General features: G+C 34.7%; 1 protein-coding gene across 1 annotated transcript in view; it reads right to left on the bottom strand.

The window, feature by feature from the left end:
• Window positions 1-2,164: 2,164 nt before the first annotated feature.
• CSMD1 (CUB and Sushi multiple domains 1) overlaps window positions 2,165-13,141 on the bottom strand; it is a 1,237,849-nt gene continuing 1,226,872 nt past the window's right edge. The window contains exons 69-70 of the mRNA XM_075086937.1: window positions 8,465-8,597; window positions 2,165-5,329 (exon numbers count right to left, since the gene is read on the bottom strand). Of these exons, the coding sequence (XP_074943038.1) occupies window positions 5,170-5,329; window positions 8,465-8,597 (293 nt within the window). The 3' untranslated portion in view covers window positions 2,165-5,169. The remainder of the gene's footprint in view (window positions 5,330-8,464; window positions 8,598-13,141) is intronic.

Raw genomic sequence — 13,141 nt, forward strand, 5'->3', positions numbered from 1 at the left:
ACTACATATGTAAACAAATATAACTGTTTAGCAACTGTTACTTCTTTATACCATATATAATCAAGTCCTGATAACTAATCACCTGAATATATCAGGTATTATTTGATTATTTTTTTTTTAATCTGACATAGTGAGATCAAGACTACAATCTTGTGCTCCTTGGTGGGAAGCATTTAGTGTTAGAAGACTGTCATTGACAAGGTTTTGAAACTGTAATACTGCTTTCCTGTTGACTCTAAAAAAAATGTAAAGGCCTCTGGGATGGATCCCTAAAGAATTACTGTCTTTTTTCTTCTTATGCATTACAGAAACAAGCTTAAAAGTAAATTTTTCTACTTGTTTAAAGGCAGTATTCTGCAGAAGACGTCTTCCTCTTCCACCTTCTGGCTTCTGTTCTCGCAAGCATTCAGCCATATATGTTCAAGCTCCTGTGGTTTCGAGTTAGTACTCATGCTAAAGCAGGTAGTAGTGTTTTTAATGTAGTTTACTGGAGTCTGAAATTAAAAGCAGCTTTAAAAAAAGAATTTTCCATTTTGAGTGAATCATACCAATAGGTATGCTATTCATTTGATACTGTTTATAACCTCACTGCTGCTACAGAGCTAGCAGATGCCACCTGAAAACCAAACATTTTTGTTTTTTACAGATTCAGCTGAGAGTGGCCCTTAGATAACTGTATCTTCAGGTGCAGAAAAGATTTTTCTATAAATGTTTTGTCCAGAATCTGAAATTAAATACACCATGTTACATTTTTCAATAGATCATAAGGGGAAATAATTTTCAAAAGCTGGCACTGCAGTTGGGCAACTGTGAAAAGACCAATAGTTCACCTGTTTAGCGTATGGTAGACTATTTTTTGTGATAAGAGATAAAAATCATGACTCCCTGTCAGATAATGCCTCAATATCTGCATTGATAGTATTAGTGATTTTAGTTTATAGCTTAGTGTCAGAAGGAAAGTCAAATCATTTTGAGAGATGAGAACTTTTAACAACAGTCTATAAGATATCATATTACCAGAAGGATTGTGAAGATGAGAAAGGAAGCAAGGACATGCACATAGCTTAGTTTCTTCTAAAAGTGAACCACAGCCGTATACTACCACTGATCCCCAAGGAATTATGGGTAGAATATTCTTGAAGCCTGACTCATTCATTCTTAAGCTGTCAACAGGTAAATCAATAAATCTTTTACATTAATACAGAGTAAAATCATTTAAAAAAAAGAAGTTTAGAATTTTAGGTCTTGATCCTGAAAACACAAATATATGTGCCTATCTTTATGTATGTAAGCATTTTCATTTCAGCAGAATTGTATACATCTAAGTGACTGCAGAACCAGCTCTCAGGTGTTAGAATTGGAAATACCTCTGGCTCCATGTGATCCATCAGTTCCACAGGTAGGATGCAGGCTTGTGGAAGAATAAACAGGTTATTTTTTACCAAACAATCAAATTATCTGGGACCCTAAGTCCCATTTGAAAATCTGAATAAGTGTAAGATAACAGGAGGTAGATCCTATCTCATTACACAGCACCTGAAAATTTTTGTCAGGTTACAAAATGCTTGGGAAATTAAAATGACAAGATTAAGAATCTACTGACGAATCTAATGTAATGAAAAATCAATATCTCAGTTTTAAAAGCATAAAAGTAAATAGAAGGAAAAAAGTTGATAAGAATAGGTCACACAAAAGATGAAAATCTAAAATTAAATATTTAATTAGAATTCTGATTTTGCTTTCAAGGTAGGTGGCATTGCACAGGCTATATTACAATCTTTTATAGTATTTATTTTTTTGCGAAAGAGAATACTGTTTATTTTTAACAGGCCACTTTAATATTAATACATGTGTAATAGGACCAGAACTGAAAATCAGCTAAAGATGGTAAATTTTACATTATTGGGAAAATTACAATTTTTTTGTATTGTAAAAACATTTATTTTTAACAATTTACCTACATTAATCAAAAAAGTACATCATATTTAATAATTTTACAAATTCTTCATAAAAAATATATCTCTGTACAAAAAGTTCTTTTGCACCTACTTCATGTCACAGCAGCATGTAGTGAAATGGCAGAATGAAATACTGGGAATGAAAATTAGATTGACTTGATCATAATGCCGGTGTTTTTCCCCACCCCACCCCCCACCCTCCCACTTTTTTTCTTTTTTAATAACAGCTTTTCTTTGTTTACAAAATATTTTACACAAGAAAAAAAATTATTGCAGCTAGCCTGGAGAAAGGCAAGATGTGTGATACAAGCAGCAGTTTTTAACAGCTTTGAAGCACATAACCTGTTTTTTTTAAAAAAAACATATAGCATGTATTATTAGCCCATCATAATGATCTGGTCAACACTGGGGGAAAAGTCTTCTGCATACATCTCAGCAAGCATATTTCCTGGCTGCCATTACCTGGCCACTGCACAACATTATAAGAGTCTTATTCTGATGAAGCACCATATATACGTGCATGCATACACAGCCCTCTGTAAAATAACTTCAGGAGAAAGAGATCCAATCCGAACAGAAGACTCAAACATAGCGGAGAAGGAGAGGCATTTGAAGGATGTGGGTAGAACTGATAAAACTTAGAGAGCTTTCCTTTACTTGGGTTTCAGTCTGAAGCTCCTGTTTAATCAATACTCCAAACCAACATCTTAGGATAATTTGTCAGTGTGCCCCAATTTTTAGTGTCTGTGATGAAAGAGCACTCACTTCGGATAAACATTCCTTACATAACCTCCCCAAAATGAACGAATGGATAAAGGTTTCGCAGGATCTGTGTTCTCTAACACAAAAGATCAAATAACTATTCTCTTTTCTGTGACCTTACATCCAACATATTCTTGGGTGGTCATAGCAATACAGGTTACTGAAGAATACACTGTAAGGGCAGAAGTAGAAGGCATCAATAATAGCTACTTAGCTAGAATTTTGCACTTGTTTTCAATAATCCTTTTTTTTTTTCCTGCCGTCGCCACTACAGAAGGACTTCCAAAGCAGTAATGTCAATTCTGAACACCTGTCAAAAACTTTAATCACACAACAGCTTCCCTCCTGGCCCACTGTTCCTACAGAAGCTCTTCATTTGCAGAGCAACTTCCTCTATGTGGGGGAGGATCAAGACAACAACTTTGATCTGATAACTTTGTTCTTTCTCAGGAAATGTGAAGGGTTCTGAGATGTGACCGATAAATGAAACTTACTGAACAAAAACTTCAGAAACAAACAAAAAAGAAAGCCAAAAACTACTAACAAAATGAACAAGGAACTGACTGGAAAGGATTATTTATTAAATTTTCTTCAGAGTTTCTTGCTCATATGAAGAATATAACAGCTGGAGGCCCTACAATACTGTATTATATTGCTGGTATTTTTCATCTAACAGATGTAGAGTTGTTAAGCTGACCAAGGGTTACCTTTGAAATTTTCTTTGTGTTCTGCAACATTAGCTGAAAAAACTGTTATTGGGCTTACATTACCTTTTTGCTTTGTGTATAACAACCAGACCTACACACATATGGAGTTCTGAAACATTTTTCTACAGTTTTTGATATCAACTGGACATTAGGACAGTTTGAAATTCAGAAAACTAAAAAAAGACAACAAGAACAGAAAACAACCCCAAATTTTAAAGAAAAGCAAAGCAACTTTCCTGGTTTCTGAGCTCAATGTGTATGACTGAAATCAGTTTTTGCTTCATTATTTCCTGTAATTTCCTAATTTTAAAACTCAGTTTAATTAATCTGCCCAATGGCATCTTTAGATTCTTTGTTTGTTTGTTTTCATTCAATAAAAACTGTAATTCTAAGCAAAGGTTAATGATTTACTCAACCATTCATATTTACAAATATCAAACTTTCTCTGTCAAACTGTGTAAGTACAAAAGCAGTAAGCAGTGTGTTTAAAAAATCTGAAAAGAAACAGAAAGCAAAGATCGTTGAATGTTTCTCTTTGTCCAAAGCAGAAACTGAACGACAGTTTGTTCTAGGCAATTTGCACTGGGTTTACATATGCTACTGTAATGTGGTTTAGTTCCATGTAACATCAGAAAATGATGTCATATTACAAGAAAAAATGGAAAAAAATGTAAAAGGGAAGACTGTATTATGAGCACAGGCTCACAGGCTTTATGAGCTATCTAAAATAAATTACTATTCACATTTGTACATGGCAAGCAGCAATAGCTGCTAACCCCCCTGCTGTTAAATAGTATGATACTGACAATGGTGATTGATGACCAATTTCAGAAGAAAACAATACTGGCAATGAAAATTTCTTAGAAATGGGCTCTTGTTTTGGCTGAAAGTCTCCAGTGACTTGTAATCATGTGTACAAAGAAATTTAGTCAAAAATTGACAAAAGAAATATTGTCCTCTATCAGACTAGATTTTAACTGGTGCTAAGCGTGGGACTCATAATTTAGTATTCCAAGTAAATTTATTGTGGAATGTTTTGCTTGGCAAAGAATGAGTCAATGTCTATATACAATGGACAGTGTGTAGAAACCCTGTATATTTTTACCAGTATCTTACTCAGTCAACCATAACACTCTAGTGCAAAAAATTGTGCATTAACATTTTGCAATATAACGGCTGTTTGGGAAATTGGCAAACTACCCTATGTATGAGATACACTGTAAGTTTCTTTAATTTTAGCAAGATTTCAATGGTAAAGCATTTGCCGGTGTATGCAACCCCACAGAAGGTTGTCTTCTCCTTCAAGAGAGCTTTATTTCTTCAGAATATTCCCGGGGATAATCTGTGGTGCTATCATTTGTCACAGTACTCATAGGATTTATCCAAGTGCCCAGAAGAATGCATTGAAAGGCATCCAGCCACATACAAATAAGAAAGTCTGAGGCATTAAATATGACAAACTGGCATGACTGGGCAGTCTTCCTTAAAGTGTGCCTTGATTTGAAGCAGATGCAGCCAGGCATTTTGTTCCAACTCTAAGATGAAAAAATATTCTTTGTCTGATCCCCAGAAGACTGACACATTTTTACCAGAAAATTTAGCTGCATGTAGGCTGACAGAAGATGTTAAAGATTACAGCAGCAAAGCCAAGAGAAGAAGGGAAACTGGTATATGGCACCAAAGGAATTACTGCTTGTCCATCAGAGGTATGGCTATGAATCAGTCATATTGGGCACTGAAGGCTATACCACTGTACAAACTGTGTTCAGAGTCGTATCAAACCTCACAGCCTTTGCCTCTGTGGGTTTTAAGTTTGTGTCATACATAGGATTTTCAAATGAAGCTTGTCCATTACTGTTTTCATGTCCAGCATACCCATTATACTGTACTTTTGGTCTTGTTCTGGGGAAAAAAAGACAGGAAATTATCATTAGTAACCCTTAAAATTAAACATTCTACAATTAATGTAAGTTTTATCTATAATGTTTCCATCCTGTCTACAGAAATTGCATGACTCTGTCTAAAAGTGATAAAAAAAGACCCATAAAGAATGTTGCAAGGACTTAAAAAGCAAGAGAAATCTGTCTGGAAGTTATTTTTTGTAACATGAAGAGAAGAAAACAAATTCCTAATGGGCAAACTGATGCTACAAAGCACAGAGACAATGTAGGCACAATATAAGTATGCATTTTCCATTACAAAAATGTCAAAAGAATGACAACTTCATAGCTTGTTGTTACTGTCAAATTTGGCAGTCAAAAGTAAAGCAATGTACAACAAAAGTACAGACAAAAGTAAAGTTGGAACTGGTTACAGTTATAATAATTTCTGTCAGTAGGAACAATTATGATATTTTCTGATGACATTTTCAGTTTTAGATTGCTGGTCTGACCATAAAAGAATTCTTACAAAGAGTGGAAACACTAATTCTAGCTTTACTAAATTAACACCTTACCAATTTCCAAATATATATCCTTGTCTTTCTAAAGTATTGACTTTATTGTCAAAAATACAGTAGCATCTTTAATAGGAGAATATAATTTGATCACCATCAAGCAGATTCTAACTGACTTTCCTGGAGATTTGGGATTTTACCTACACTAATTTTTACCCTATACCTAGGAGGGCAACTGGACTATCTGTGCAAATGTTCTGATGAGGTCAATACAAATTGTCAATTTAAAAGACTTGAATGGAGTAGATGAATAGGCATACATGAAAAGAGCCATGGTAAGTGGCTCCTGATTCATCCTTTCAATAATATCTTGGGGTTTAGATGAGATAAAAACTTACAGAATTTATTGACTTAGATGTCTTCAAGCAGAGGTAGAGGGAACAGTTTGGTAACTTGCTGCTATCAGCTGTTTATTACCCTTCCAGAACAGGAAGTTAGCATTGCACTATTGAAGTGTTGTAACAGGTCTCCTGGGTACTAACTAAATAAGTCAGTGCAAAGTCAGCCAGCATAGCTTCATTCAGGCAATGCTTGCACTGACATAGCAAACATCCAAAATATGTTGCACTGCTGGTGGTAGTAACCTTCAGATAAAGATCAGTAATTTCAGTTATTCTAGGCAGATCTTCCCTAGCTTGCCTGCTTACCTCCATAAATACTTCCAGCAATAAACACTACTAAATCCCTTGACAGACATTTTATATGTCCAAACATTGATCATTCATCAGATTGATGAAATCCTAACTAATATTCACATAAATTTTGGCATTTGAATATCAAAGGATACATAGAATTAACATTCATTAACACTCTTCTATTTTGGATAGTGTTCTACCACCATGAAACTATCAAAACTTCAAGGTTGGTCACATTTTTATGCAAAGTTCTGTTAAAACATATTAAGCCAATAATTAAATGAAAAATGAAACAAAACTGTGCAGAATTTCTGATACATCCAGTAAAATTATATCCTATTGTATTATATTTTACTACTTTAACCTTAAATCTCTTAGTATCTGAAAGTATCTAAACAAGCATATAAAGGAGGTTCAGTATATAATTTTATATATGTAAATTAAATAGGGCAGGAAAGTCAATGAAAGAGTGCAAAATGTAGATGCTTGGTGCTTAATAAATGTCATATAGTTTAGAAAATAATCTCATGATAAAACATCAGAGAAGGGTTCTGGAAAACCAAACTCTGTTAGAAAATTATTCTGTTTTGGCTAGCAGGTAGGGAAAACTATCCCTGGAAAGATGCCAGTAATGGAAACTGACAACCTACAAATAATTCTGTTACTCATACATATGTCGTCTTCTGCATATTTTCATTTTAAAAGTAACATAACATGCTTAGATATCTTAACTAGGAACTTTCCTAAGTGTGAGTAATTAAATATATTTTAATTTTGTTCAGAAAGACTGAGATGTTGTCTTCATTCCTGAAGCAATCCCTGTCTGTCAGATAAAAGATACAGAAACCGTGTAAAAAAGTTTTAACAGTCTTAGTTCTAATTAGATGATATTAATCTGACACAGGCACAGCAGAAACCTCCATAAAATCATCCCCTAAGAAGACCTTCAAATTCTCTGATATAGAGAGACTCTAGGGGCATAACTACTATCGCATCTCTGAAAATTTCATGTTGTTATTCTGGTCATTGAGGTAATTTCAAGAATTTTTTCAAGAAAAGGCTATATTATGCTTCAGGATATATAGCCAAAGTTCAAGTCCCACTGCAGTTTCTTTTTCCAAAATCATCTAATACTGAGGTAGGTGGACAGTCCAGTCCATCATAGAGCAATGGTGGACTTCAGTTTGTCTATGCAATTTCTTACAATCAGAAAATACTTTCAGTATTATGATTATAGAACAAAAGTTTTAAGAGCATATTATCAAAAATCAGTGTTTCTGTTAAGCACCATTTTGCAAATTGCAAATAACACAAAGAGAGAATTGTAGCTCAATACAAAAATATAAGAATTGTTCCAAAAAGCTCTAGCCAAATAGCGCTCAGAATGAACAAATGTTCAAATGATTCATAGACATCAGCTTCTAAACACAATTTCAGGCAAGATGGTTGGATTTATTTGATTATCTAATGACATGTAAAAGTTTCATGTGAGCTGAAGTGATGCCAATTCTAGTAGTACCCACTAGCTTATTCAGCATGTACTGTAAGTAGTCTCATTATGGGCTGTTCCTTCATGGGATTTATGGATTTTTCATCTTCTATAATTAATACTTATAAGCATTTTGAAAGAAGCAGCATACATTCAATTTAATAAAGCATTAAAATGAAAGAATAAAACATGTGACCTGAGATTTCAATCTGATTCAGCCTAACCAGTCAAGAAGGTTTATAGGTCTTTACTCCTTAACGCAGTGATGCATTTTTCAAATTGTTCACCGTTAAGAACTCCTCTGCCCTGAAGCCCTTCATGGGATTACTTAGAAATAGTTGTCTTTCTTGAGTAAAGATATTCCTGAATATCTTTAGCATTGTGTTCTCTAGTTACACTGACCTATTAAAATTAAAACAAAAACTTATTAAGTACTGAATAAATAACATTTACAATACCTGTGTTTGTAGAGGTAAAATGCAAACCCTGATAATATTAGAGCAAAGAATGGTACAAGAATGGCAGCTGCAACAGAACTGCTGTTTGTACCATAATAATGATTTGAAAGGTCTGTATCTGCACTTAAAGGACCTGAAATGAAACAAAAAGGGCAGAAATAAAATTCCTGGGTTTTCTATCTCACATTTATCTTCTTATTCAAGAAGGAAAGAAAATGGTGTCTTGATAAAATAATTATATTTTAAAACATGAAATAAATAGCATGCAGCATCAAAGTATAAATCTTGTTAATACCACAATAATATACCAATAACTATAAAAATTATTTGAAAACAGTATTCAGCAATTAAAATAATTATGAACTACACCTTTCATGAGTCACTAATTCAATAAAATTAAGCCATTTACCTTCTACAAAAAAAAAATTGTTAATGCTGCAAAAAGTACTCTATGCTTGCAGCCTTAATATTCAGCTGAGAAACAAGCAATGTGAGACCACATCAGACATGAAATAGAGAAATGAGGTAACTATAATAAACCACAATGGTCCTGCTCAGCTTAATAGCAATCCTAAGTCTGTGCACTTGTGTGCATGCCCTGGCTGCTTTACAACCCTCTTTTAGGGGTTATAAAGACATGAGCGTGTTTTAGAGCCTGTGGCAGGTGCGTTCGCACTGCAATAAAACTGAGGTGCAGAGAATGCAAAGGTGGTTGCCTGTGGCATGGCCTCGCTGGGTTCCTGTTGTGGACAAGCAGATAACCAGGACTGGAAAGTATTTTGTGGAACCCATTTTTCCATCAGTATAAACTGAGACATTATGAAATTGTTTAAATAGGTGGCCAACTTAACTATTGAAGGACAAAAATAATTTTATAGTGAAAATTATAGAATAATTTTGTAGAAATAAATGTATTTTGAGATCCAACTCCATGTTGCCAGTTTGAACTCACAGCTCTTCAGAGAGAAATATATAGATGCTATCCAAGGAGGAGAGACCAGGACAGAGGTTTACAACCTTTAATTGGCATTGGAGAAGTGTTGACCAGGTTCAGACTGTGCATTGGGTGTGCTTTTCTTTATGGAAGAGAAACTTTGCTGCAATTCTGGATAATTTAAATTTTTTTCATGTATGAGATTCACTGTAACTTCAGCACAGTCTGGTCTATATATTACAATCATTTTCAGAGCTGTTTGTGATTAAACATGTCCTGATGTAAACTTTGTATTTCTTCTGACAGGGTTATCATGTTGAGAAATTAGAAAGCCTATTGTACTGATCTAATCTAGGTATTGATTTCTCCACAGCTAAAACCAAAAAAGTGGAAATATCTGCAGGCTAATAGAAAAAAAAAAAAGACTGCAAAAGATAGTTTGGTTTACTTTTCATTAAAAAAGCCATATTTTGTCACTAGGAAATGTGCTATTTAATAGAGGGATATTCAGTGAGATTATAAATGTTTTTTAAACATTTCACACAATAACAGGGGTTTCTTCAGCCTCCTAAAAACAGCAGCAGTCAGGTGAAGTTTCAATTCTGATAATACATAGTAAAGTCATTATTGCACAAGCTGTGTACTTCTACCCTTTAGATAGTTACTGAGTTTTCTCCTTTATACATACTAGAAAATAATATTTTTTGTGAAAATATTCATTAGGAGCATTTCCTTATCATTTGAAGCTTTCAAATGCATTTTCTGTGTAATTCCTAGCCCAGGGTTTCAAGTGTCTGGCATCTGTACAGCATGGCTCAGTTTTAGTACAATAACTGCTGTTGAATTGGGAGAAAGTGTGACAGTGACAGTCATGCAAGATAAGAAAAGTAGAATTGCAGGTAGAAGAGTAATTTCTGAGACAAAGATGGTTAGCAGCTCAAGGATTTAAGAGAAAAAATACTGTCATGGAAAGCAAGTCAGTGGTTTCCAGGGAGCAACAGAGGCTGGACCTTCTTCACCTGATTCTTTGGGTATTTCATTGGGTATGAGGAGTGTATTAATATATAGCCCTAGCTCTCTATTTGTGCATTAGCACAACCATTTTGTACTCTGAAGTTGTGAATATCCTGTCTAGATGTAGAGTTTCTTTGCGAATGATGAAAGTTGTGTGAAGTGATCTGGAAAGGAAGATTGACACATTTATAGAGTGAAAATTAAAATTCATATGTCTCATGATGTTCAACACTTTTAGGAGGTGATCAGTTTCAAGAAATGTACATGTATGTCACAGCCATTGATCTAATATACCATGGACACAATTTAATTATTCATATTTCATATTTCATGTCAATATTTATCTCAATCTAGACAAGCTAAAAAGTACTTTGAAGAAAAAAAAGGAAAGAGAAGGGTGTCATTGTATTTCCCTGGAGGAAATAAATATAGGAAAATAATCATTTGGTGAAGTAAGTTTCTCTTCTCACAAAGCCACCTTTTCATACAAGTTTTAAAGGACAGTCCAGATTGGAATGAACAAGGCCAACATTTTAGAATAAACATCATCTGGAACTGTAGTGGTGAAGCACAGGCACTCAGAAATTACAGAAACTGAACCTAGCCTCAGACTTGCAGCCTTTAGAGACCAAGTTATTAAAACATAACAAAACAAACAAAGAGCCCCCAACAATGACTGATTACTTGGCAAAACGTGTTAAATAATTTGGTGTCACAACTTGAGCCCCTTGAGCAGGCTCAGATACAGTTCTAATTCTTTTGGCAGGAAGATAACAGAGATCTTTTTGCCCTTTGGGTTCTTCTCTGGGCGTCAAGCAAAAAGAATTGCTTCTGAAAGAGGATAAACAGTACTCAGAAACAAAAGTTGTTTCTGTTTTCATTCATTAAGTTCCAAGACTGGTCATATCCACTGAGCCTGGTCTTTCTCTAGAATTGTGTGATAGGGAATTATTCATCTATTAGATTGAACTTACATACCTAACTATTTCTCAGTAAATGCTCTTCTTTGAGCTATGCTTGCAGATGAAGACTTTTATATTACATTATGCATGCACCAATGCATGCAGAGTTTATGCATACTTCTGGCTTAGTGTAAAGGCAGCAAATAATTTAACTTCCTGAAGAAACAGAAATATGTTAAGTCTTCAGCTGGAGGACATACGAGATCATTACCCCAGCAGAATATTCATGAACAGAATATATTTTTTAAAAAATGTAAATTATCCTTGACTGCGAGGGTATGACCTGTGCTGACTGGAAATTTGCTGTTTCCTTTTAGCTCTAGGTTCTTCAATAGGCAACAAGCAACCTATAGAAAATCAGTGGCTATTTAGCAATCACATAAAGAAATCTTCTAAAAGAGACAGTATCTGCATTTGTAGCAAGCTCTCTTCTGAGATGTCAAAGTTGAGGATGAGAGGCCTTCAGCCCAGGAATGCATGTGTAACTTGGACACTTCAGCTCCTAGCTAGCCTTGGGAATATACAATATGAGCTGTCATAGTGCAACTCTAAACAGTGATAAGGACAATGTTTTCCACTACCATAGAATACACCCACTGGAGAGTGCTGTAACTGTTGAATTGTCATTCTGCTTGTTCTTCATTTACCACCATGAGTTATTCATTTCACTGCTACAACACATGGACCCAAACTTTTATTAGGTATCTGGAAGACCATCGGTACCTTTTCCGGCCTGGCTTAAGAAAAAAAAAAAAACAACACAAAAACACAGACACACCCCAAACAAAACCAACAAACCATACTCTCACTGTTTTGATATATCAAAGGCTGCTAAACAAGACAGATGTTTGGACAACTCTTGATGCTCTACTTTTACAGTGCTTGCTAAAATATGAAGGAAAAGGTAACTTAGATATTACAGTGATAAGAATTACACAAAAGTATAGGTAGACAAATAATCTGTCCCACACAAGATTTTGCTCTGAAGACTGAAACTGTATTTGGCTTCAGAAGCTGGCAGTTAGGCTGAGACTCTGAAGAGTAAGGTTTCTGCCTCTTGTGACTAAACATATATAGCAAATTGAGAGGTGGCCAAAATAAGAAAATCCACAGGATAACTGCTATTACAGCAGTGAACAGAGCAAAGGAATACAAGGGAGGTTTGGCAGAACTTTACAGGGCATTGGGTACAACACCGATGAAGTTAACGGAACTAAGGTAATTCATAAAATGTAAATACAGTTTGCTATAGATATATTGGCTAGGTTGTCTCCACCTCCTAGCTCAGTACTTTGTTGCATATAGACCATGCTTCAACCACTCTGCAGCAGTTGCAGGATCAGAAAATGAAGATGCCTCCACTTAGTATTTGCCAAAACTATTTTATGAGTAAGTATTTAATGAGTAAATGCTTCATTAGTTTTTATGATAGTTTTTTTCTATGAGTAAAATAAAATAACTAGTTTTTCACCAGCTGCTGGAGCACTTGAGTCCATAGCTGAAATATATATGTGTGTGTATATATATATATCAATCACTCAATTCATATTTTTGACAGCGTAGTAGAATTCTATACACATACATACACATTCTGAAAACATCCACCAGCAGAAGAACTCTCCAAATGACACTCTTAAAATCAGTGCTGATTCTGTCCATTTAGTTTCCTATATGATTCTGACTGCAGTGTATATATTTGAGCAGGAAGTGTCTTTGCATTTCATGACACCGTTACTTTCAAACAGACATTCACAGAAAAACAAGCAG

Source organism: Phalacrocorax aristotelis, chromosome 3 (assembly GCF_949628215.1).
Source record: "Phalacrocorax aristotelis chromosome 3, bGulAri2.1, whole genome shotgun sequence".
In the NCBI taxonomy this organism is placed as follows: Eukaryota; Metazoa; Chordata; class Aves; order Suliformes; family Phalacrocoracidae; genus Phalacrocorax; species Phalacrocorax aristotelis.